Source organism: Acipenser ruthenus, chromosome 4 (genome assembly GCF_902713425.1).
Source record: "Acipenser ruthenus chromosome 4, fAciRut3.2 maternal haplotype, whole genome shotgun sequence".
NCBI lineage: Eukaryota > Metazoa > Chordata > Actinopteri > Acipenseriformes > Acipenseridae > Acipenser > Acipenser ruthenus.
Window position 1 is genome coordinate 71,011,571 of NC_081192.1, and position 27,947 is coordinate 71,039,517.

The 27,947-nt window shown below is 38.1% G+C and overlaps 1 protein-coding gene across 1 annotated transcript in view; it reads left to right on the forward strand.

Moving 5' to 3' along the window:
- Window positions 1-27,947, forward strand: part of mrpl3 (mitochondrial ribosomal protein L3) — a 75,618-nt gene that overhangs the window by 37,349 nt on the left and 10,322 nt on the right. The window contains exons 7-9 of the mRNA XM_033998868.3: window positions 12,844-12,955; window positions 23,536-23,613; window positions 24,623-24,700. Of these exons, the coding sequence (XP_033854759.1) occupies window positions 12,844-12,955; window positions 23,536-23,613; window positions 24,623-24,700 (268 nt within the window). The remainder of the gene's footprint in view (window positions 1-12,843; window positions 12,956-23,535; window positions 23,614-24,622; window positions 24,701-27,947) is intronic.

Here is a 27,947-nt window from a genome sequence, read left to right on the forward strand (position 1 = left end):
ACAGCATACGTGTATCCATTTTACAATCTGCTTGGTCTACTTTAAAATATGTATGCTTAAAAACCCAATTCAAAATAATAATACAAAATGACAAATGAAGGACTGGGACTACTATTAGCATCAAACTTATTACCAAATGACTCCATAGAATAGATCTGATTTCCAGAGCTAGCAGAAACTTCAGAGTGTATGAAGACTAAAGTGTTTAAATAAATAAATATGATCATACATGCCGCCTGAGCCCTGGGCTGGTGTGATTACAAACGATCCGCCCCCAGACAGGTTAGCATTCACACAGGGCAAACAGAATAGATCCACACCAGGGTCAATTGCCCAAATGAGCCGAGACCACCTGTTTTTCTGATCTCGGATCGGATCTTTTGCTCTAAGGCCCCATTTACATGGGAGCGAGTGTACGTGACTGAACCAAGGTGAAAATGGTCAAGGGTCTGAAGATTCATCAAGGGAGAAAGAGATGCTTGAGCGAGAAGGGGCAGGGGCCTTGCATTGATCAGTACTTCCTATGAGGTCAAACAAGTTAAATCCAGCGGCAGGATGCACACCACAGTTAGCAGGACATCAGCACCTCTGTTATAGACGATAGTAGTTCCAATAGAAGTACAGCTAGTGATGAATCCAGTGATCCTAGCGAGCCTAGTCAGGTGAACCAGCCTAAGAGAGAAAGGACCCTTAATGGGTGCAAACCAAGGGTTAATTGGCCAAGAGCCTCTGAGAAAATGGCTTGGCATATGGTTGACACAGATCTCTGCATGTTGGAGAAGTTAAGTGGGACACTAGAAAGGAAGCTGGATACGTTTGGGGATACCATATACGTGCATGGGTGTGAGAGGTTTGGCGTAGAAGATAGAAAGCCACGAATAACTACGATTCCATGAGTCTAGACATCAGCTGGAGATTGAACGCCTGGTTAGAGAAAGGAGGCAACTGAGGAGGGTAGAGGAAAGTCAGAAGGAGGCCCTAGATCTTATGCAAAATGATCTTAAATATAAAATTGCAAAGTTGCACAAAGCTGAGTGCCTACGGAAGTGTTGTAAAAAGGAGCATGCAAGAACCAACTGTTATAAAGATTCGTTCACGTTTGTGAGGAACTTATTCACCAGTAAAAAGAATGGTATACTTACAACAAACCCGAGTCTTGAAGAGACACACACTGATCCAAGAAGAGGGGAACCTATGTCGATTCCCTCTATGAATGCACCAAAAAACAACAAAAGGAGGACTCTGCTCCTAAGTGGAAGGTGGAGCAAGCAATGAAGAAAGCAAGGACTTCATCATCATGTGGGCCCAATGGTGTACCGTACCGAGTTTACAAGTAGTCCTAAGGGCATGGCACAGAGCAGAAGGTGTCTTTATCTCCAAAGAAAAATAATCTACCAGCAGCTGCCAATTCCGTCCAATTTTCCTATTAAACGTGGCGGTTATGATATTCTTCAGCATCGTGGCACAAAGGCTGTCTATTGAAGAACCGCATGATCGACACCTGCATACAGAAAGCTGGTATCCCAGGCAGTGGAAGGGCTACAGTGAATTGACAGTAATGCACTATGGGGAAAGCTTAAAGTCTGGTGCTTTCAGTTTGGTCTTCCAAGGTTACTGTGTATGAGGTTTCCCTGTCAACAGTAGAGAGACTGGAAGCCTTGATTTAGGACATGGCTGGGAGTTCCACGATGCCTTAGCAGGATAGCAGCCTATGGTAAAGGGTAATGCCTTGCCGAGGTATTGTGGGCTGGTCGACGAAACACCGAAGACAGGAGGTGCCCATCTTATAACCCTTGCAAAGTGCCCCACTCAGCCCATTCCAGAAGGTTGCCATGCTGAGGCGCAAGGGAGGCTGCACCTTGGTTGATCCCTGGAACCAGCATTGCACTTCAGCCATCAACACCTGGCCAATAGGAAATCCATGTTACCTGTTGGAGGAAAAGCACTATGGGTTCTTCTACATGTTAAGATTATTTAAGAATCAATAAGTCGTGTAATTGTTACAGCACAGCAAAGTGCCATAACCCTTTTGGCAGTGCACTGTTAGTGCAGACTCATAAAATTGATTTGTGCCATTCATCTTTTAAAGCTGCCTCTGCTGAACTTTGGATCTGCAAGTAAAGGTCCAGGGAGATCCATTAGCCCCACAAATGGCAATTACTAGGACTGGAATTACCTGGATGTTAAAGGTGAGGGCCTGAACCATATTTATACCATTGAGGAAGTGCTTTTGTAAGTCATTGTTTCCCCTTATGTGCTTTCCTTACCTTTTCATAAGTGGCAAGACAAACCCCCTTTTCAGAAAAAAAAGGTTCTCACTTATTCTTAGCTTGTTCAGGATTTGGCAAGTCTACTTTTAGTCAAGACAACATACAAAGCAAAATTGTGAAGGCGCAAAAAACATAATTACAGGTTTCCTTTGAGTATAATTACAGTATAGCTTTGTTTCAGTAATTGTTTATTGATTTGAACATGGGTAATCTGTGGTTCAGCAGTGTCAGGAAATATTAACTTTTTTGGCATCAGCAGCATGCATCAACCTTAACAGATATGTGCTGGAGGAATAAAGTTGGTTGGTAGATTTTCACATATGGTTACTTTTCAAATCAACCCAATTCACCAATGTGTTTACATAAAATAAAACCACAGTTTTTAGATTTGCATCACACTTCAATGCCAATTAACTCTGTCAGTTTCACTGGTTTCCTTCCACATTTTTCTGAATTGATTTTAATTATGGCTCAAGAGGTTTATTTATGCTAAGGTGTCTCAGTTCAGTTTGATACAAACTTCTTATTTGTACTAAACTAAACAAATGTTCACATGTCAAATGTGGCAACTTTATCTACAAGTACAATGTAATTGGCTTAATTGTTCCCATTCCTAGCTAATATGGTCAAGTAGATGGGACTCTTATTTTTAACTCCAGCGATTTCATTTCTGCTTCAGAAAAAGACTAGAAGGAAATGATAGAAAATAAGAGCCGCTATTTCTTACGAGTGGGGAAAAAAAATATATATTGTCATGTCTCAAGCCCAGTTTATTCCTGATCTGTTGTCAGAAGCCATTATTTTATTTTATGAAAAGACCTGCTTAGCCCTCACTTGTTTTATTTCTCTGGGTTCATAGATGTGAAGCAAGGTGTTCGGTTTCACATCTGTGAATGGCCAATGCAACTTGAAAACCAATCTTGCCACATGTCAGGGTAATTGAACAGTCACCGGCCTCTACTATTTTATACAACTAGAACCTGTTTCTGAGAAATTGCCTTTCAATTTCTAGAAGCACATCTCTAAAGAGGGTTGCCTCTTCATTTGAAAGTGGCTTAGGCAGATAATATTGAAGCCGTCGCTCAATTCCAGATCCTCAGGGATTATGTTAGTTGATTAATGTTGACAGACTTGTTTTTATAACCATTGCTGACTTCAATAATTTTCTTTAATTTAAAGTGTTTTAATTTGACCGCGCAGTATAGTTTTTCCTTAATGGGTAAACAGCAGTACTCTGTTTTATTATATAAGTTAGACTAGACTGAATTTCTGTTTTTTCAAATCAGTTTCCATTGAGTATATGTTTATGGGGCTGCTATCAAACATGTACTTATATCTCAGATAGCTCATCATATGAAAATTTCAAACTGAAGTTACTGTAAACTACACATTTACCTAGCTATATATTTAAACAACAACCTGTAGCAGGCACGATAATGTAAAATTAAAAAAAAAACACAAACCTGAACCTCCTTTAGCAAATGCATTGTCCAGTTTAGAATCTGTACAGATCGTGCAGCAAAGTCTTCTGTGTTTGTCATTCTGTATTGAAATCATTAACAAGCCAAGTACATTTGGCTTCTTTTTATGAGCGAGACCCAAGAATGTAGGGATGTCACAGTTTAAAATTTTGACGGTAAAGTAACCATCAAATATACCACGGTTATCGTCGTACGGCGGTATAATGTCATTTTTTTTGTTTTTAAATAGCTATTTAAAGAAGTACACTGTGGTCAAGTCACTTTTTAACAAAAAAATAACTTTACTTTAAAGTTTTAAAACAAAACAAAAAAAGTTGCTGTAGTTAAATTTCTGCTCCAAAACTTGTTGAGAAAATAAAAAGTTTCCATCAATTTAAAAAACAAAATATTACAGCAGAATGTCTATTTATTTATACCACGCTAATTAACTGGTCTGGCTTTGAAATCTCCATTTGCAAATAAAAAAGGTGCTATACATTGTACAACAAATCAAATTACAGAGGCACGGGGGTTGTTTTAATAAATTTGCACACACCTACATACAGTGCCGTGAAAAAGTATTTGCCCCCTGTCTGATTTTCTGCATTTTTGCACATTTTTCACATTGTATTTGGTCAGATTTTTTTGTGGGTTGTAGTAGTATATAGAGGGAGTCTGAGAGAAAAAATGACACCAAAGTTTGGTGCTTCTTTCATTTGTTTGGTGTGCAAGGTAATCAAACATGCAATCTTCAGGTGTGAAAGTTATTGCCCCCCCTAGTTAACTCAACCCAATTTAAAGGGATAATTAAGGTCAGCTGTTTGAGTACTTTGGTTAACAACCAGGCCTGATTTGGGCCACCCTGCCCAATATAAATCTGAGTAACTTTGGCCCTTACCATCAGAGTGAAGTTGTCAGCACACAGCTTCTAGAGGCACATCATGCCACGAACAAAAGAAATTCCTGAAGACCTCCGGAAAAAAGTTGTTGATGCCTATCACTCTGGAAAGGGTTACAAAGCCATTTCTAAGGCTCTGGGGCTCCACCGAACCACAGTCAGAGCCATATTGTCCAAATGGAGAAAGTTTGGGACAGTAGTGAATCTTCCCAGGAGTGGCCGTCCTGCCAAAATCTCACAAAGAGCAAGGCGTAAAATCGTCCAGGAAGTCACAAAGAACCCTAGAACAACATCCAGGGATCTGCAGGCCTCTCGCCTCGGCTAAGGTCAGTGTTCATGAATCCACCATCAGGAAGAAACCGGGGCAAAAATGGGATTCATGGCAGAGTAGCAAGGCAGAAACCATTGCTCACTAAGAGTGCCAAAAAGCACCTGGATGATCCTCAAGAGTTCTGGAACAATGTTCTATGGACAGATGAGTCAAAAGTGGAACTTTTTGGCCGACAGGGGCCCCGTTATGTCTGGTGAAAACCAAACACTGCATTCCACAGTAAGAACCTCATACCAACGGTCAAGCATGGTGGTGGTAGTGTCATGGCTTGGAGATGCTTTGCTGCATCAGGACCTGGACACCTTGCCATCATTGAAGGAACCTTGAATTCTGCTCTGTATCAGAGAATTCTACAGGAGAATGTCAGGCCATCTGTCCGTGAGCTGAAGCTGAAGCGCAGCTGGGTCATGCAGCAAGACAATGATCTGAAACACCCAAGCAAGTCTACATCAGAATGGTTGAAGAACAACAGGACCTGAAACGAGCAGTTCATGCTCGAAAACCCACAAATGTCACTGAGTTGAAGCAGTTCTGCATGGACCAAAATTCCTCCACGGCGCTGTGAGAGACTAATCTATAACTACAGGAAGCGTTTGGTTGCAGTTATTGCTGCTAAAGGTGGCGTAACCAGTTATTGAGTCTAAGGGGGCAATTACTTTTTCAGACGGGGGCACTGGGTGTTGCATAACTTTAATAAATAAATAAAATATGTATCAATTTTTTGTGTTATTTGTTCACTCAGGGACCCTTTTATCTAATATTAGGTTTTGGTTGAAGATCTGATAACATTCAGTGCAAAAATGCAGAAAATCAGACGGGGAAATACTTTCACGGCACTATATATATATATATATATATATATATATATATATATATATATATTAAACTTCGGGTGAGATTTTGTGCAAACAGCTGATCCCTACAAGAAAATAGTTTGAACATTAATTTGAAGAAAGTGTAACGCGTGTTTTTATTTATTCCACACCTCTAATGCAGTGGTTTCATTTGCATGGTAGTTTCTATACTGTCATTTATAAATTCTGTGACGTGAATAGAAAATACATTTTAATTAAAGCTGTGTATCTGTCCCAATGCTAAACAAAACAATTGCGTTGCACGTTTGTTTTTGCCAAGATCGTAATATTACTACTGCATCATAAAGAAAATACAGCTGCATAAGGATTATACCTTTCTGCCACAGAAAACATTGCGTGAGAGAAGTGACGTAAGAACAGTGAGTACACAAATTTCTTATTATGTATATAAGTTAAAGCTGCCAATTGTCCTGGGAAAATATAAATCAAAATTCTGTTTTTACGTAGCTTGTCCCTGCAAACTGTACCATATTACTGAGGGTTACATATTAATTAATTTAGCTGCTTTGAAGTGTTTCATATTCAACATTAAGCAGTGTACATTTTAAAACAGACTTTGAGTTTGTTTTAAAATGGATGTCACCAAGGACCAAAGTTGAGAGTCCTTGTCTTAAGCAATGACCTAACACACCACCTGGAAAGGTTCTCTTTGGCCTTGAATCTCACTCTTTGGGGCTGTGAATCTCTCTCTTTAGGACAAGCCTTGGCATCTCTGTCTTGCATATAAAAGCGTGTTAATATTACCTTGGATATTACCTCCTAAATGTCTGCTATAATAACATATTAGGCTACTGAAATAAATAAGCAAACCCATTGTACACTGTCTGTAGGTCTCATGTGGTTTATGTATAAACAGTCCCGTCACAAGATGTTTTTAGTTAAGTAATTTAAATTTGCAAAATGTTTTATGTAATTCTCTGTCAGAACGCAAATCCCGCATTTTATTCTTACTAAGTATCGTCACAGCCTCAACATGGTCCGGTGCACTTTAAAATGCCAGGGCCGATTTTTAGTCCCAGTCCGTCACTGGGGTTTTAATTACCAAAAGAATAGTTTGGAGTAATTGAGATCTAAAGTTTTCATAGACAACATCTTAATGTTAAATAGCATCTTTACCTGCTATATCCCTGTGTATTCAGTACCTGAAAGGCAATTCACAGCCAGATAACCACAGGCCCACCATTTTTTTTTTTTTTTTTTTTAGGGGGGTGCTTTTGCAGATAGAACCATATAACTGAGAGTCAAGATAGTTTGAGGTACATAGTTCTGTCTGATATTGTACTATATATTTTTGTCTTTTATACAAAATTTAGCTTTCACAGCACTGTTCATGCAAAGCATATTGAACTCATTTAACTAACAATTTAACATTTAGTTATTTTTAAACAAGAAATACATGAAAGGATTTCATTAGGTCTTTTTTTTTTTTAAATCATTAAAAATAAACCTCTGAACTGAGGCGATATTCTGTCTTTTATACAAAATGTAGCTTTTCACTGTTCATGCAAAGCATATTGCAAGCCGAATGGTCATTTAGAGCAGTGACACTCGTTTACTACAGTGTCTGAAGTCATTTCTTGGAAGTCATTTCAACATATCTGGAAATTAATTGGAGATAACTTAAAATTAATTTGAGATCTTTTCAAATCAAGTTAGAGATATCTCAAATACATTTCAAGATATCACAAAGGCAGTGAGCACAACGTAAGGCCCTTGTCCCCTTTTATCTTTTATATGTTGCATATAGTTTTATAGTACTCCCTGTCCACAATTCCCATGAACTTCATCATGGACTTTAAGTCTTTTTGTTTGGCATCAGGAAGAATGTCAGATCAGTAGGTTTTCTGATCGCGTGCCTATATGGCATGGCCGAATGTCTGCTTGAACAGATACAGCTGACTCCTGATGAGACGTTTTGTAGCTAATGTTGTAAGGGCACTTTGTGAAGGTTAGTGGTACAATAGCTGAGAAAGGAGTCACTTTGTACTTAAAGGTTTTGGTGCATGCCTTGAAATCTTGAAATTCATTCTTTTTAATCTGTATAGCAGTATATGGACGTTTTCGATTTGCCTTTAGTAGCACTCTAAGAAATGATATTGGTGAGAAACTCAGAAACTGTCATTGCCTTCTCAATATTACTGTGCATATTGTCTACTTCTTGCACACTCGAATGTCCTGGAGTGGAATATTTCATGGTGATTTTCTGAATCCCTGGATGCTGGGACATAAAGGAAGCAATTGCAAAGGCCATTATAGAGTTGTGATTCTGGGGAACACAGTTGTCACTCCATGTAGTAATCTCAGTCACATCTTCATGGTCAGTCACTACTTTTCCAGGATCTTCACAAAAGCACTTGCAATATCATTTCCAGAGTGTCCTGACATTGCTTCACTCCACACAGCACAGTAAACTTTGCTTGTAAGAGAACTATGTGCAGTCAGATTATACAGATTTAGTTTCTGCTTATAGAAGAATGAACTAACCTCAGCTTTGGGGCAAGTTACAACATTTTCAAGGTCAAAAGGTACTGTCAGCTTTTGTTTGTTATCACAGTCTTTCTGCCTTTCATTGCGCATAGCTTCCTTTTCCAACACATGTTCCTGGTGGTGTTTTTCAAGGTCAGGAGTAGTAAAGCCTTGTCCTTCAGCAGCCTTATATTCCTCACAGTGATCACACCTATCTGACTTTGGTACATCAAATGAAAGATTAAATTCAGTGCCGGTAGTATGATAATTTCACAGGATTTTCCCCAGTTTGACTGCACTGCGCCTTGTACAAATCATACATTTTTGCTACATTTAGACTGGACTCTAAATACAATATATTAGTTTTCGCCCAGCAGTAGTGTGATTCCACCACTGGAAAGGAGTTGATGTGAGTCCTAACTTTTATCTTTCATTGCGTCTAGTACAGCTTTTTGGGGATTTTTTTCCTCTTCCATCTCATTTTGGAGTCCCTATTAGACTTTTATTTTTATGTTCATTGTACATTGGTTTCTGGCGAGATTTGGCTTGTTGTAGCTCTTGCTTTGGTCTGGTACTCTGTGGTAGTAGCAATAAAATAAAATCATACTTTCTGTCCTGAGGTAACTGTAGTAGTTGTCAAATATTTATTTCCGCTCATTCTCTGAGATCTTTTTCAGGCAACTGTACTTGCATGTATTTTGACAGTCTTTAAATGATTTAACATTTTTAGGAGCTACATGCTTTCCATTACTACTTATGTATGCCTTTCCTTACTGGAGGAGCATCTTATTTTTTATTTACCTTCCATTCCTTTGTGTTTTTTATTTACCTTCCAGCTAGGGAGGGACTTTCCTATTGGTGGAGATGGTGGTGCAGACAAACCCTTATAATTCTAATTCTATGGGAAGATATGTAGTTCGAACATTTTACAACAACCATTTTACCTTATAGCTTGCATGTACTGGACATGTTGTTGTATAGCAAAAAAAAAAACTTCAGATAGAACCTTCCTACATCAAAATCTCAATTTTTACAAATTTGTCAGTTAGAACCCTATAATTCCAAGCTCTCGAGTTATTGGTTGTGACCTGAAACTAAACACTTCCTTTCTGTACTACTGTTAAAGCGACAGGTCGTATCTGTTTTTCCTCTATTTTTTGGTGGTGTAAATGGCTGTTTTTCAGTTGGTAATTACGATGGTACACCCCTTATCTGGAGCACTAGTGTTAAATACTGTTCAACTTTGTTTTATTCAGCAAAAAAAAAATTCTTTACATTTGCTTCAGAAAAAAAATATCTTTTTTGTATTGTAAACCAGTGCTTCTGACATGGCAAGCTTAATATTCATAGTCAGACTCATGACCAGATCCTGCATTATAAATACACTTGACGTAAAACTTCAGAAACACAGTAGTTCATGAAGGTCAATGTGGTATTTTTTCTTTAGCAGCACCATTATTTTTCTAGTCTATAAAGATCCAAGGTGTTGTGATTTTGCAGATTAAAAATTACAGAGATTCATTTTTCAGAGAAACTGGTAGTTTGAAAGTACAGGTTATTTTTAATTATAGAAAGTTCAGGGTGTGTGGGGATACTCAGAGAAAAACTGTTTAGCTGCAGGCAAGCAAGCTCTTTTCTTGGGGGTCAAGCTGGACCCCTCTTTTTCTGTCTTCTTTGGCCGAGGTTCATTCAGTCAAGGCGTAACCCTTGCTTCAATCTCCTCTCCTTGGCAGGCAGCAGAAATGGCCCCTGTAATGCACTAAAACCTCCTCTGTGTTCTCCCCATACTTTATGCACCACTAAATTAGACAAAGATCCTGCCTGAACCTATGCTTATTTTTGTATATTTTTAGGCCAGGCCTAAGGATCTTAACTAGCCTCATGACATTGTGCTCAGTAAATACATACTGAACATTTTATGCTGAAACACCTGCCCAATTTTGTTGGTTTGCAATTACTGAAACTGTGAATCCACAACAGCAAGGTTTGCTGGGTTTTTTAGAGTTTTTTTTAAAAATGTATTTAATGTTTAAACAAAGTCCCTCTATACACTCAGCAGATAGTCCTTCAGTTTGCCCCCCACATTTTAACAAAGTTAGGTGCCTATGATTGGACTACTGCTTCTGATGTTGATTAAAACACTGAATTGCTGTACTGCTTTTAGAATGAAATACTCACCTATAGATACCAAAACTGTCCGAGTGTCACTGAATAAAAAAAAATTACTGGTCCAGAGCTTATCTATACTCTTCAAAGTGAGTTGTTGTTATTATACTGTTAAATAAACTGTTAATGCAGAAGCTTTATTTTTACAGTTGCCTATTAGTTATCAACATTGACAATTGTCAACTCCTTAAATTAGGTATTTGAAATGTGTCAAAATGCTCCTTAAATTTGTATCAGAAAAACTATGTGAACTCTGCAGCTGATGTTTTATAAAATGTCAAAAACTGTTAACTAGCCTCATGAGTGCATGTACAACCCCAGAGCTTTGGGGGGCCTAGGCGGCCCCCAGACACCCAGCCAAAAGAGTGGTTTTACCTCAGGAGTTTCAGTCAAAGTCATCATTGGCCACCTTCACCCATGTGTTTATAAATATCTTGTGTTTTAGATCAGACAGTCCTTCAGTGTCCTTCAGTTTAGTAGCACACAAAAAACAACATTTATAATGCAGTATTTTATGTTCTGAAAAGAACTATATAAAAAAATGTATTAAGCTAAAACGTGTTTTTCAACATTATAAACCAAATTGAAAAAAATATGGTGCTTAATTATAATACAACAGATATTTACAAAACTATTTTAAATACAGAACTCTCAGCACAGTTTTTAAACATCTACAAAACATAGGTATCAATTACTGTAAACTAAAGTGCCATTTTAATCAAGATTGGTCCTTGTGTTTTTTTTTTTTTTTTTAAAAAGGGTTTTGTGTTGTTTTTTACCGGATTCGTTTGGATGTTTCTCATAATTGTTAGTCTGATTTTAAGGATGTTAAAATGTGTTCCCAAATCCAATAGCTACACTATTATTGGGTTGAACGCATTTCTAAATGGGACTGGTCACGTCAGTCGGACCTAAGTTTTACTCCAGTACCAGCAATTGAGCATATGAAAATGAATAAATAAAAAAAAATATGAATTCAGACTAGCAGTGGTGAGCCTCTCCTTACAGGTTTTTAAAATGTTTCTCTTTTAGAACTTAAAAAAAAAAATAGGCAAAATAACTGCGTAAGACAGCAGATTTTAGGACCACAATAACAACGACGCTAGGAGTCAGAACCCAGGGGGTTTTAAAATGCAAATGGTTTTTGACTTTACTGCTGATCTGTACATCAAAATATTAAATGTTAATTACATTTATGTTTGAAAATGCTAATATTTAGTTGAAAATAAACAGAACTAGAAAACAGCTTCAAGGATATAGTGAGTGTGGTGTGCACTGAGCGTTTAGGGAGTAGCCTTTAAATATATTGGCGTTCCTGTTTGAATACATGCCATGCTCACTATATCCTTGTGTCTGTTTTAAATAGTGTTAATGTTTGTCCTCCTTAAGCTATGTAACTTAAACATATGTAATTTTTGTTTTTAATCGTAAAACGCATGAGGATTATTATTGTACACGCAGTTGGTTCCTTACCAATGTTGCTTGTTAAGTGCTTGGTGGTGATCTAGAAAATGCATGAACATATTCATCGTGTTGCTGCTCTGAAAGAACAGCTCGACAATTTACAAATTGGACCTCCCTCTTCAATAACCTGGCCATCATTTAAAAAAACAAAAAACAAAATGATCCCCGATAACTGATTGTATTGATTGTAACTGATTGTTTTGTAGGAGGAAATAGTTTGTTTGTCGTTCTTGCTGTCCTCCATATTTGTTGTGTGCTTCTCTTGTTGATTATTGTGGCGAAATAAAACCCAGTGAAAGGTTCATTATCGCCATCTACTGGATGTTCCTATTAGTTTTTTCTGCATTCTGTCCAGTTGATGCGTCTTTCTCAGAGTGGGCAAAATCATAAATATAAATAAATAAATTACCGCGATAATTAAAACTATTGTCGAGAGAATAATCATTAGAATTTATATCGCGATTATCTTTTTTTATCATATTGCAACACCCCTAGTCAGAAGTTAAGGGCACTTTGCAATAATGTTTGTTGGTATAATTCTGAAATGTATTCGTAAGTTACGGCAGTTTAAACTCCTTAACAACTGCTCAAAGGACTGAAAATGCTCCTACAAAATAGAAACCTTGAATATACATTACTTTTATTAAAAGTGAATATGTACAATTCATTTCTGTAGTTTTTTTAATGTTTTACAGCAGTTATACAAAATCGAAAAAGGCATGTTTGAGCAAGGAGAAAATATTAATAGTTTAGAAAAGTTACACACACCGAGACAAAGGCAAAAAACAGGTTGTACTCAAAAAATAACCACTTAGTCAGAAAAAGCAGGTGTTCTTTATAAATAGTTTTGCCTTCATAGTTACAATCATTGTTTAGCAATAATTATCATCTTTATTTCTTTGTCCTCTCTTAGCATTGGCAAGGGCTTCCAAGGTGTAATGAAGAGGTATGGATTTAAAGGCCAGCCAGCTTCACACGGACAGACCAAAACACACAGAAGACCAGGGGCATCAGGCCCTGGTGGTGTAAGTATATATTATAAGTTATATCCCATTGTAACCTATTAGCAGCAACAACACTTACAGCTCTAGCCAAAAGTTTTGCATCACCTACAGTTTTAGGATTGAGACACAGTTAAAAACAAAAAAATATGAACAAATTTAACATATATAATCAAAAAAATAAACAAATGATATAGCAAAGGTCTACCGGAAGCCATAATAATAGCACAGTATTTCATGTTAGATTTCAAAATGTCACGTTTCAATTTTTCATTTACAAGCAGAACGTACAAACGAGATAGCAACATGTTATTAAGCGACTAATCTTTATTAAAGCTATAATGAAAAATAAAGTATTTCATGCTGGACACGCTATTACAATTGCTATGTGTAACTGTATTTTCATTAATATATGTGTCGCTTCTGCTTTTAAATGAAAAATCAAGACTTACGATTTAAAAGCCCATTTTATTTTCACCAAAAAAAAAAAAAACGGATAACAATAGTTAAATCCATTTTACTATTTGACATGGTTCTCAGTTGTGATTGAGATACACGAATGGCTTAACAGGTATGAATTATATTATAATGTTCAGTAAAACAAAAATACTGTCTAAAATGCAAGAATAAAAAATAACATTTTAACAGCAACTCTGGCTATTAACCACAGTACTAACAACAGCAGATGACGTGATTTGAGCACAGGTTTTAATTGGAGGAGTCCAGAGAGTTTTTGCCTCGGAGGAGACAAGCCTCTGTTATCCTATCTGATATAATCATATGGCTCTGGCTCTGGCTTTCTGTATCCCAGGCTCTGCTCTTTCAATTTACGTCCCCGGCAGGGAAAATAGATTTTGTACTGACAATGTCTTTCTGCTGTAAAATGTCATTTATACAGGTACTATTACAACATTTTGCATATGGTATGGTAATTATGTGTACATACGTACAGTACACTGTCACTCAGGTTTTTCATTTAAATATTGATTAGGAATCAAACATTTTGTTTGGCAATTTTTGGTTTGTAGCATTATAAGCGTACGTTGTTATTGCTTTTAGTTATCGATAATAATAAAACGTGTTAAATGACAGTTTTGTTCATTTGTCTGACGAGGTGGTTCAGAGACGGCATACAACATGGCGGTTCTGTGGCGGTATAGGCAATTCACACAGACCTATAAGCCGCTTCAGTGGCAGTTCTGAACCGTCATAACGTCGCTGTGTGAATGCACCTTAAGGTTATCAGAGTTACTTCCATGAGCATCTTTATAGTGTTTGGCCATGGGATATTCTAAGTTACCAGTTCTAATCGCATATTTATGTTTCGCAACCCTTTCTTTTAGTTTTCTTTTACTTCTCCCTACGTAAAAACAACCACATGGGCATTCCAAAAGATAAACAACATAAGTGGTGTTGCAATTAATGAAGTTGTTGATCTCATATGATCTATGTTTCTTAACATCACTAAATTGTTTATCTTGCACAACATTTTTACAGTGATTGCAAAACCCACATCTGAATGTCCCTTTTAATTGTATAGAAATCCAGGAACTCTGTTTCTTATCCCCTGGTAGATAACGATGAACAAGTTTGTCACCGATAGTTGGAGCACGTCTAAAACTTCTCGGGGGGGGGGGTGTCAGTGAATACCTCTCTTAAAGTGGGATCACTCTTTATTAATTCCCAGTTTGTTTGTATAATTCTCCATAATTTTGGTGCTTCTGTACTAAATCGAGTGACAAAATAAGTTATTTGTTTATTTATTCCTTGTCGTTGTTTTTTATACAGCAAATCTGCTCAATTGTTTTGCTTTATTACACGCCTTATCAATTATTCCATGTCTGTATCCCCTCAGAGGAAATCTTTTTTGCATAACTTTTGTTGTATATCAAATTCAGATTCTTGATCGCAAATGTGTCTTAATCGTTGAAATTGACCAAAAGGAATATTGTTTTAACCAATTAGGATCAAAAACTCTCAGCTCTTAACTCTATTGAAGTGTGCAAGAATCCTTCACTATCTTTTGAAATTGCTAGATCCAAAAAATTAACATGATCTTTACTATATGTAATACATAATTTGAGATTATTATTAGTACTATTAATATATTCATGAAATAACAAGAGTTCACTTTCTGTACCTGACCAAATAAGAATATCATCAATATAACGCCCCCACCACTTGATTTAGTCCAAAAAAAAATTAGAGGATTTGTATATATATATTCATTCTCCCAAAAGTAAATTGGCATAATTAGGCGCAAAACAAGCACCCATTGCTGTACCCTTAGTTTGCCTATACAAGTTTTCTTGAAACAAAAACACATTATTTTTTAAAGTCCATTCAGTCAAATTAACAATAAAGTCATTGGGAGGCAAACTGTCTGCAGGTCTTTCTTGTAAATAATATTTTAAAGCTGTCAAACCTTCATTGTGATCAATGTTAGTATAGAAGAGATTCAACATCCAAACTAACCAAAAAAAATAAGGTCCCACATGTCCCATATCCTTAATCTTATTTAAAACATGTGTTGTATCTTGAATATATGAAGGTAAGGAGGGCACAAACGGCTTAATAAAAAAAAAAATCAACAAACTGCGACGCTGGTTCAGCAATGGATCCATTACCCAATATAATAGGTCTTCCAGGTGGATTTTGGAGATCTTTATGCATTTCAGGGAGCATATAAAAAGATGGAAGTCTGTGATGTTCACACTATAAGAAACCATATTCTTTCTCAGTGATCCATCTTGCATTTTCTAGCGTTTATCAACATTTCTTTAATTCAATTTTTCATATTATCCAAAGGATTTGCGGAAAGTGTTTGATAGTATTCTGAATTGTCAAGTTGTCGATAGGCTTCTTTAACATACATTTCTTTATCCCATATAACCACAGCGCCCCCTTTTGTCTGCTGATTTTATCACAATGTTTTCATTTCAAGACAAAGTATCAATTGCTTCCTTTTTCTTTTTTTTGTTAAATTGTAACAAAAATCATTTTGCCTGTCAAACAGTTTTTAAACCTTTTTTGTTAAAGCTGTTAATGTAGCATTCAAATTTTGTAGGCAAAAAATGAGACTTGGGTCTAAAGGGTGTTAAATCTTCAATCAGTTTGGTTTTCAGCACTTGAGATGGATGTTTGGACCACATTACGATGAGTGTTTTGATGATACCATACTTTCAAATGTAAATTCCGATAGAAACGAATTTTTTTTTTTTTTTGTATGAAATTCATTAGAACTATATAGAAAGTCCTGTAGCTAATAATGACATGCAATCACTAGAGATTAGGGCATTAGATATATTAATTACCATGGTTCCCTGAACTGGCTCCTGGTGCCCGGTCTCTGAGCATTGTTTTTGCTGTTGCAAACTTCTTTTTTCTCCCTCTTCCTTGTTTCTTTTGTTTCATGATGGGTCTTGTCGATCTCAGTTGATCTTCTAAAAAACTTTTGCGTATCTGATGTAGTTGAAGCAGACAAATTCTCGTCGTCACTACTAGTGAAATTAAAGGACACCACTCTCCTTCTTTGTGGTCGTTGAAAACGATTAGGGTCGTTCCACTGGTAAACTCTTCCTTGCTTGTAGTCAATTTCAACCCTTTTATATTTCTTCAATTTGAATTGTTTCAAATCAGCAAATCAGTGAATATGTCCAAATCCTCTAAGTTTTGCTTCAAATGGCAATTTTAATTCAGTCGCTTGTATTTGAGAGATCTTGGCTTTCATTTCGACTCACGCTAAAAAGCCATACAATTGACCAAAAAAGTATTTTATTTTGCATGGAAATATGTCCGGAAGCCGTACCTTATGCTTGCGGGACAGCAGTGAAAATCCCGTTTGGGACATAACCTCTCGCACCGTTCTACTAGTAAAGGCTGTACCAAGCAATCCTTTATTATCTGAGATCTGCTGGAAGGAGCCCTGAAATGTTTGACCAAATATGGAAAAAAAGTATACAGTACGAGGGGTTTAGAAACCCCTTCAGTCAGAGTTTTTTTCACCATTTATTCACCGTTTCAGATTATTGCCATTTGACTCATGCATGAAAAGTGCTTTTATAGTGAAGTTGTTTTATAAGCAAGGCTATAAAAAATACCGAAGCTACTACAAATACAAAAATGAATACCCTTTGCAATAAATAAATAACAAAGCCCTTTGCAAAGCATTGAAAGATATTTTTTAAACTTACTTGTGTTATCATCTTGATTGATCATTGGCTAGCCGATTGCTTTAGCCAAGACTTTTCTGTCCCTTAGCAATAAGATGCAATTCATTGTACAGTAGCCTTAAGTAGCATCTATCATGGATACCTACCAAGGAGGAAAAAAAATTACAGCATCTGCAGAGAAATGTGTTGAACTTGCATGGATTACCGGTATACTGGATCCCCAATAACAACAAGAACAAAAATATATATAACCACAGCCTTGCACTGTCACTGCGGAATTTGGTAGCCTATTGTAGATTTACTACCAATATAAAAACAATGTAATGTACTAAACATTTTGACTGGATAATTTTTATATCATTGACCAGAAGTGAAGCTACAGTTCTGGAAATGTGTATACAGTAATCCGTCGCATATCCGACTGCGGTGGGACCAGAGTAAGGGCAGATATGTAAAAAGGCGGATGAATGAATCCTGTTTTAAATACCATTATACACAGCTGTAACAATTACTATATTCACACAATTATTGTTTTGAGATTCAGCTTTTATTAGGGAGCTCCCCTAAATCCCTTGTTTAGAAAGATACAGGGTATTACTGCTTGTGACAGGGTAACCGTCTGCCGTTTAGGTGCGTGCATTCAAGTTGAAGTTGATGTGCCTCACAGGCGAACAGGATTTATTTACATATCAACACACTGAACAGCTCACGTGACACTACCAGCAATGGCAGCGCACAGAGCACATACAACACAGTGTACGAAAATTTGGTAGGATTTGCAATATCTGAAAAAAATAACGTACGCTTGCAGAGACTTTTTATTGCTAATACTGCTAAAAATACAAACGCAGTATAATCAAGTTTATTTTATATTAAGATGCAACAAACTCTATACATACCAAGCATTGTCAGTCTTGTAGGCAAACAGCATACACAAAGTATGATTTAACCATTTAATTCCATTGATTGGCATTTAGATACCAAACACTATTTATATGGTTAAGCACTATTGGTATTCAGCGGTTCATTGCATTTTGTCTGTGTGATTACTTACTCTATTATTAAGGCATTTTTAAAATGTGAACTTTAGTCCCTAAGCAAAATATCACAAAGTACATTGCCTAATTGTATGCAAAACCTTTTAACCTTGAAATGTGTGAATAAATAAAAGTACAAAATGCAGTTAGTTGTATTCAATTATTCAATAACTTTGCATTATGAAGATAAATATTTATATACAAAAGTTATCGAATTCAATATGAATAGCAAATAAAAAAATTAAAAAGTATATAGAAAAACTAATTATAATTATAATGTAAATGGCAATAACACAGTAAATCTACAGTTTTGGGGTCCTGCAATAAATGTGGCCACCACTGTAAGCAAGGAAACAAATAAATACATTTTATTTTTGGCATATAAACACATTGTACTGTATTTCCTGACTTGCAATAATTTTGCATTATGAAGCGGAAAGCATATTTATATACAGAAGTTATAGAATTCAATATAACAATGAACAGCAAATCAACAATGACAAAAAAAGTATAGAAAAACAAACTATGGTGATCATAAAACAGTAATTGTAAAAAAATAATGGGGGTGTTGCAATAAATGTGGCCACCACTGTAGCAAACAAACAAACAAATACATAAATAAATACTTGGTGTAGTGTGATGTATGTACCGTCTAGTAGTACAAATAAACATTGCTGTTTTCTCAAGTCGACGGTAAAATGTCTTAACTCTTAATACTATTTTAACACTATTAATAATTTGGCATGCAATTTATGTATCATTAAACTAAACCTGATTTTATTATGTATTGAAAAATCGGTATTCTTAAATTTAAAGTACAGTATTGAAAAACTATTACTACATATTAGTTAAGTTAAATAGACATATCTATGGATTAGTAATATATGACAGAATGCAACACAATTACATAAACTCTGATTGATTATTAATAAAGCATGTCACTTGCCACACCTACTTTTTACAGCTTGTTTTCTGTGTACGCAACTTAAGTTAATAACAGTACCTGTTTATTTTGAGTGAATACAAGACTGATCACATAACGTGGATCCAGCATGTAGCCGACTGCAAGGTGGAAGCCTGAACTGAAGGAAATATAGTGCCGTTTGATTCACTGCTGCCTGCTCCGAAAAAGCAAGCTAAATGTAATGTTGAATTGAATTAGCTGGCTGTGATGTAATGCTTTGTCGTTGACCATTGAAGTTTTCAAATTATTGTATGTTTGAAAACAATGGAAAGACACCAGGTTGAAAGGGAACTAAAAAAAACTGTTATTAACCAATGAACAAAGTCTTGGAATATCATTTTTGTTCCAGAACGTAGTCAATTAATTTCGTTTTGTTTTTTGTTTCTGTTCCATGAAAAATGTCAGTTTTTCTTTTCCGTTTATCGTTCCTATTCCGGTTCTGTTTTGAATCCCTGATTTCATAAGATCCCTTTCAAGTAAGAAATGTAACCATTACCATATGGGTATTTACCTCCTAAGACCCAAAACCAGAATATTGATATACTAAAGCTGCTCTTTGAGCCTGTGATGCAGTCATGCCCCACACCCTGAGGGTACAAAAGGAATGCGCTCACAGATCTCAGCGCCATTTTTCCTTACAACTGACCTGATCGGAGAGCCTGGTTCAAATAAGCACTTGTTGCTTCTGACTGTATAATTTTTCGCAAATTATTGTGATATTACATTAACACTGTAATCCTTTTTCTAGTAACGCGTATATTGTGCACTACAGCCTGTTTCTAGTTGCGTCCCACTGCGTCCTTGTGCCCCTAGAGTCGCTCCTTTCCAGGCATCCTGCAACATAAGTCAGCTGACTTTGTGCTCTCCCCCCCAGGCTGCATAGCTCCAGCTGGAGTTTTCCCCCAGTTTTGATTCCCCACACAACACAGACGTTCTCAGGGCGTGTGAGCGTCCTCCGATCTCACAAGCCTAAAGCCAGAATCGTTTTTACGCAGAGCAATCCAGAACAGAGGTGGGCAGGCTACCAATCCCAGAGAACAGATCAGCCCTGCTTTTTATCCACTCAATGTGCTCTGTGTCTGGCCAGTAGGGTTCGCTGTTGCGTGATGAGGAAAAGCAATCCCTGCCTGTTTCCCATCCCCCACCCTGGGAGCGTCAGAGCCAATGTGACATCCCCTTTAGAGTCCCCAGCAAAGTTTGTTCTCTTTGCACTGCCCGGACGCAAACTGGCACCGTCCAAGCTGTGTGACTCATCCTGCGATCACAGGAGCAGCACTTTAGCTGGATGAACCACTCGAGGACCCCTTGGTTAGTGTTATTTTATTCTCGTTTTGGCTTTTAGCTAAAATACGAGACATTTTATATTATTTAAGTAATTTGTTATATTACTGTGTTTTGGTTAGAAAGATTTTTGTCTTGCATGTTTTTCTGTTTTTTACAGAGACTACACGCAGGCCTGTCTGCAACGCGGTGCTACAGCACAGGTGTAGCAAGAACAGCGGCTGGTCTCAATAGCACTGCGCAGGACCAAGATACCTGCTTCAGTTGTGGTTGCTTGCAAACTCTTCCACAGTATCTTGATGCCGTTTTGGTGAGAGCTTTAGCATCACCATTACGAAGACTGTTGGTACCATTCTGACAAGCAGGCTTTTTGGTGGTTTTGCCAGTGGCTTGTAGAGATGGGCATCCCTGTATCTTGCCACCCGAACTGACTGAACCAGTGGACCCGTACAGTACCATTACCAAGGTCACTGACCCGAACCAGGACCGAGGTTACCGCACCGGTACCGATCCTGTGCTGTCCTTGTACCGACCCGGTGCTAAAGTCACAGAACCGACCCAGTACCATCCCGGTTTATACCCGGTCCTACACGGCCCGTTACCAACCGATGCTCAGGTCACCGGTCCGGTACTAAACCATCTGGTCGATTTATCTATAGGCAGATTAAAGCAGCAACTGTACAAATTTACACTGCATTGCATTCTTCTTGCATCATGCCCGGGTTCTATCCCTGTGCGACATGCAAGGCCAGTCTGCCTATGGAGGACAAGCATGGCAGATGCTCTTCCTGCCTGGGGCCAGAGCACGGCAAGGAGGCACTGGCTAATCACAGCTTCTGCAAGTTTTGTGCACCTTTTTCCAAACACGCTTGAGAAACATTTATCCTGCAGTTCTACGGAGCACTTAGCTCTGCCTGCCCTATCTATGAGTGCAGATTGACCACAGGAGGACATACTGTCCATCGCCGCCTCGGAGGAGGTGGGCAAACAGTCCTCGTCTGAGGATACATGGAGTCTTCACGGTGCATCCCCTGCAGAAGCTCTCCCTGTCGGCAGAGCTTCTACTGCTGATCAAGAAGGCCACTGTAATATTGCAAGTGCCCTGACCTACAGAAGCCAAAACAAGGCAGTCGATTTTCGATTTTAAAAATCCAGTCTTCCTGGGATCATCCGACAAACCGCTCCTGCTGTTTCCGCTGGTTAAAGCTTCTCTTGCCGCCTTGGTCCAGGCACCTAATTTAGCGCTCCTGTCTATGGACGCTACCTGCCTCAGTAAGCAGTGCCGGGTCTTCTGAGGTGATCCTCAAGTGAGCCTATTCAACCAGTGTGTTTGACACAAGGCTACGCAACTATAACAGCACCCTGGTAGCCTACCAGTGACATTAGCTGAAGTCCCTTTCTGAGAGCCACAGGCCCTCACCACAGCAGTTGGATGTGCTGCGTCTGGTTTACAAGAACCTGTTCCGTGTGTCCAAGCTCAACGGGCAAGCCATTGGTAGGAACTTGGCTCCGCTGGTAGCTGCATGTAGGCAGCTTTGGCTTTCCCAGGCACATGTCCCTGACAGGGACAAAGCACCACTGTTGGGTGCCCCGATTACACCTGGACATACATTTGGTCCCGTGGTGGAAGAGATGCTGCAGCACTCTCACCGCCTGTTGGGATCCACGAAGGAGCTGGTTTGTCAGCTTCCCGAGTGACCTCCTCCAGGGCGTAAACCAGCGGCAAACTGGCACCCTAGGCCCCAGCAGCCTCAAAACTGGCACAGCTGGCTGCATCTGCTGCCAGAGGTGATGTTCAGGACCGGCCCGCGGCGAGGCTTTAATAGGTTCCACCGCCCTATGCAGAAACAGAGGCTGCAGGCCAAGACACAACCCTAGGAGTTTGCTGCAATAGGCTCAGGGCTCCTTTTCAGGGAGACATCTGTAGTATTTGCGTCAAAGCACCACAGACAGCAAAGGTGTAGCGCATGGCAGTGTCACCTCTTGCCTTGCTCCCTCTGTGTCTGGAGGAAATCAGGCATGACTGGGCCAAGGTGCTCCTAGTAGCTGCTTATTGGTCCTGGAGACTGGGTTTAAACCCTGATGCAGCTCCTGAGTGGCTAGCCGTAGAGTCTGCCCAAGCGCGGTGCTCTGCTCAGTTAGGCACAGGGGACCTTATGGCATACCGACCCATCAAGTCTGTGTCTCTGGGTCTGGCCCCTGAAAGGCTGCATTGAGCGGTCTGGGTCTGTCCAAAAGGGTAATTGTCACCTTACAAAATGCCAGAGCAGCGTCCACACGTTCCCAGGATGGGTACAAGTGGAGCATCTTATAAACATGTTGTGTGCCTTGTGGGTTCGACCCCATGACCTCTTCCATGGCTGTTATACTTCAATTTTGCAGGACCTGTTTGCAGGAGCTGAAATTTGTATCGCTCAAAACGTCTTTCTTGCTCGCAATCACCTTGGCAAAGCGGGTGAGCGAGATGCAGGCGTTTTCGATAGCAAAAGCCGGCTTAATTTTTGCAGAAGCCAAACATAAACATAGAGGTGAGCTTCTCCCTCAGTTTTTTTGCCCTAGCTACTGGTTACTGGGGTTCTGTATTGTGACACACAAGCCAGCCTCTCAGCTTAGCCTTGTAGTCGTTCTGCAATATTGCCCTTGCGACGACTCTGGCATACTCACCCATACAGTAATGGTTACATTTCATACTTGATAGGGAACGTTAGGTTATTATCATAACATTGGTTCCCTGAAATAGAAATGTGGCAATTAACCTTCAAGGTCACTGCGTCTATGATTGCAGCAGGCTTGAAGGAAAAATGATCCTATGATCTGTGCGGGCAGTCCTTGTATACCCTCAGGGACGGGCATGACTGCGTTACAGGTACTGCGTGCAGCTTTAGTTATATCTGTTCAGGTTTAGGGTCTTTAGCGGGTAAACACCCATACGGTAATGGTTACATTTCTATTTCAGGGAACCAGGGTTATGATAATAACCTAACGTTATCACACATTTTTAAAAGAAATGCAGCTGCTGGTCTAAAAAATGTGTGTAGTCTCAATTACTTATTGGTTTAAACTGTACTGTATGTTCTCCATTCATCCCATATCTTTCTAGAACAGAAGAAGAAATGCTGTCCTTAAACATTTTATTTTTATTTTTTATAGGATCCTGCCAGAGTGTTTCCAGGGAAAAAGATGCCTGGGAAAATGGGTAATGTCTATGATACTGCCCATGGGCTGAAGGTTAGTTTTGATCTTGTTTTTGACATCTTTCAGAGTGCTGAGAATCAGATAGTAAGTATGTATTTTAGTGTTATGTATGTAGCATTTCTTGAATTAAGAGGGTCTTAATTCAAGAAATACTGTAAGCTATTTATTGTTATTTATTATTTTGCTAATTAAAAAGTCAATCCTTTTAAATAATTCTTCCTCTGCTTTAATGGTATACTTCTCTTCCTGTCAGTAGAGGGAGGCTTAACGTGGTAAATAAATAATGTGTTGAATTAAGCAGTAGAACCATTTTTCGTGATTTTATGAAGCACTAGTTTCTGTTGCTAATAAATACAAACGCTTTCCTCAGTATTCTGAGTAATGCGGTTTGCTCCATTTGTTGTCTGATAGCCTTCAGGCTTCAGTATCCCAGCATTGGACGATGTCAAGTCGTGGGTTTTTCCAATAGCTTAAATAATAACTCAATACTAAAAAAAAATCTTATAATTACATATAGCTGTTCTGCAGTTCAAGTACCTTGTACACAAAAGCAAACGTTTTGTGAAGGGTTTGATTTCATCTACCTCTTAAAAATGACAGCGAGGAAGCAGACTTTAGTCTACATTGACAGACAAAATTCAGTGGTTGTGTACTTGAACAGAGATTTTTCTTTTATCAAGAAGAAAAAAGTGAAATAACATACATTTTAATACTGTATTCACATATTTTCCGGCGATTGATTTGGAACAGATTAAACATAGTTTGAACAATAACTTTTGAGGTCTTTTACCAGAGATTGGGGACCTCATAATGACCAATCAAGTTAAAGAATCTCTGATCCATTTTTTAATACATAAATCACCTATGAAAAAAAAAAACTTTAAACAACCCAGTTGTAAGAGCGTCAAGGAATTAAACCGACATCAAGGAATTACATTTCCATTTTAAATTGATTGTTAATCTGTATTGGTTATTTGGTTAGTCTGCAAAACCATTCATTTATCTAATTGGAAGTTCATTTAACCTTTTTCTTCTTATTTAGGTATGGAGAGTGAACACCAAGTTTAACATTATCTATGTAAACGGCTCTGTCCCAGGCCACAGAAATTGCTTAGTGAAGGTGAGTGCATTCTAACTACAAGATCAGTTTTGATACATTATACTGTACCAATGTTTTATGTGGATAAACTCAATATCCTAACCTGCACATAACAACACACATCTATTAAAAGGGCCTAGAAGAGCCAGCCTAACTTGATTAGGATGAACACCTTGTAAGAAGCTAGTCCTTTTTTGTCAATTAGGAAATGTGGCTGTGGAAAGGTTCTATTTAATATTCATTTGGGGGTTATTGATCACCTTTGTCGGCGCTTTCTTTTGTACTCATTAATCTGAATTTTCCATTTCAAATATCCCAGTAAACAGTACTATTTATCATTGTGATATTTTTGTTCCTACGTTCTCAGTCCTGACATCAACTGTAACAGATTGATTGCCATTATGAAACTTCAAGGACTGCTGATCAACACTTTTTTAATTGATTTTCCTGCCTCTTATACTTATTATCCTTATTTCTGTTCCTCTTTTATTGTGCTGAGAATCTGTTTGGTTCTTCACTTGCTTTTTTAATGCTATGCAAATACAGATGAACCCGTTTTATATCACCTCGCTTAATATCGTACCCCGTTTTATTATCAAGATTTTTCAAAAACCACTCGCCATGCACCCCAAGTTCTTTGAGAAATTTCTTCTCTTAATATTGTATCACAAACCTGCTTATTGTCATATTTTGTGCAGCCTGTCAAATGCTGCGTGGTTGGGCTTTACTAAATAACCACAGGATATAATTAATTTCCAACGCAACTAACAACCAATAATCAGCTCAGCTGATAAACTGACATTTTGTGCAGCCTGTCAAATGCCGTGTGGGCGGTCTTAACGGGATACATTTCAGTTACAAAACACCAAGTGCAACGCCTAATTGATAACTCTTGTCAGTCGACAATTCATGCCTTTTTTAGATAATGACACAAAATGTTTTGTTCCATTTAGTGATACAAAATGTATTTGTCCTACAGTAAACCTATATGCATTTGTTTAAATGTAAGGAACGACTAAATGTACAGTATTAAAACACTGCTCTTTAATTCACCTTTTAGTTTCCTTTCTTTTTCTCGCACTCATAATGTGCTGTCATAGGCAAACATGAAACTCTGTTTATATCATGACCCACTTTATATCAGGAATTATGCCTTCACGGCAATCATGATATAAAGTGGGTTCATCTGCATTTCTTTTTTTTTTTAACCTGTCAGTTTTAGCCCATTATTAGATGCATTTTTGGAATTCACATATCTAAGGCCACATTGTTTTTAAGTATTGTCGGGTGAACGAAAACAAAATAGATTTTAAAAAAGTGTTTGGTGTGGGTAAGTTGCATAAAATAAAATAATATACCAAAAGCTTTAATTTTGTCCTTTTAATATATATCATGTGCAGCTGTGTTCTTTTCAGTAGCTGGTCTGTTGGGTGCAATTACTGTAAAGTTATACTATTCTATATGTTCCGTGCATTCTGCTGGGCTTTTTTCATACCATTGCAGAAAGTCAGCATTACAGAAATAACAAGCAGAGTGTGCATCATTAGTGACACTATTGGAGGAAGATAATTTGTGATTTTTATTTAAGGCACTCTTCAGAATGTTAGGCATCTGTGCAATGCAAAATTTTATAAAATACCAAATTCCTAGACAAGCTTTGTGTCCTCTGAGGTCTAGACACATATTGGTTTAAAGTATGGGTGAGACTTTTCTAGGCAGCCAGAACCATCTCATTAAGCATCCCTGCAGGCCACACTACTGCTTAATAGCTCATAAACCATTAGAGGCCAACTTCATATTTTCAATGTTGTGGAAACCACTAGAAAAATTGAACGTGGGTTACATATTGATGGGTGTCATATTGCAGTCATGTAACTTTGGTTTCCACATATAATGCTTTTCAGATATTGGCTTTGTACTTAATGGCCTCATATTGTCTTACTTTGCGAATGCTTGTATACGTTGGATCATGGCTATCGTACTAGGAAGTTAACCTTTTGTCGCAGTAATTTTACAAAGTTGCAGCTTCCTCACTGCCAAAGCCTCATATCTCAGGGACCAGTTGAGGTAGTGACTTAATATGTAAAGGGTTATATAATCACAGCATGCTAATGTGATGTGACCATATGACTGCTATGTTGACATGCCACAATTTCTTTTTAACCCAGTACTGTACTTCTATAAACGTGGCAAAAAAAAAAATTACAGCAATATAAATAAAATTAAGTGTATGAGGCAAAAACATGCATATAGTCCAAGGCAGTTTTATTGTGTTGGTTGGAAAGTAATGTTAGTTAGGGGCTGTAACTGAGCAATATTATAAAGAAAGAAGACTTTTCATTGGTTGATTACAGCTTCCTGTCAAATGGGGCGGTACAAACTGTACTGTATTTTCGTTGGGGGCAAAAGGGGAGGGTTAAAGAAAAGGAAAAACAGATCGTTGAAGCTTTATGTTAGACTTCCTTTTCAACACACCACAGGGATATAATGGCACACACTTCAGATTTTCACATGGACTACTGATGGCTCACTATTATAGTTTTACATATCAGGGCTCTACAGTGTACCCAATTTGGTCACGTATGCGTCCAAAAAAATTGTTGGTGCAACCATCAATTTTGTTTTAGGCACATATGTGCGACCAGTGCTTTCATGACTTCAAAAACTGATTAGAAATTAAAATTGATTTCAGCTAAAAATACAAACTCATCCAAAAAACAAAACCCAAAGTTTTCTGGATAAGTTCTAACTTTTATGAGTGTTTTTATCACTGTTGTAGTCCCTGGTATTGTAGCCCATTGTATTATTCTTTCTTACCTCATCTGATGAACTCCTGGTCTCCATTTTGGGTCAGGAGAACTCTAACATCATTCAATATAGTCCTTTTTGGCACCAAAGTCGGTATCCTTCTCCCATAAAACCCCGTTCCAGATAAGCATTCCCTGTGTTTGCATCCTCCTCGAGGGCTACAAAAAGACTGGGCAGCCCAAAGGAACAAAGAAGCTTTGCCATGTCTACACCGAAGAAGCGCTCCAGTAAATCTGCGCATGGGGCATGGCAGCAGGGAGAGATACACACCTGCAATGGCAGCTGCAGCCGCTGCTGAGACTTCAGCCACTCCTTCACAGGTCACAATGCCTCCCATAACCAGGGATCAGTTCTTCCAGTGGATGGGGGAATTCGAAAATCTTAAACAGGCTCGACCTTCACACACATGCCCCGATTTCTGGTACTGCAACGCCAACAGATATGAAGAGTCAGCATCACT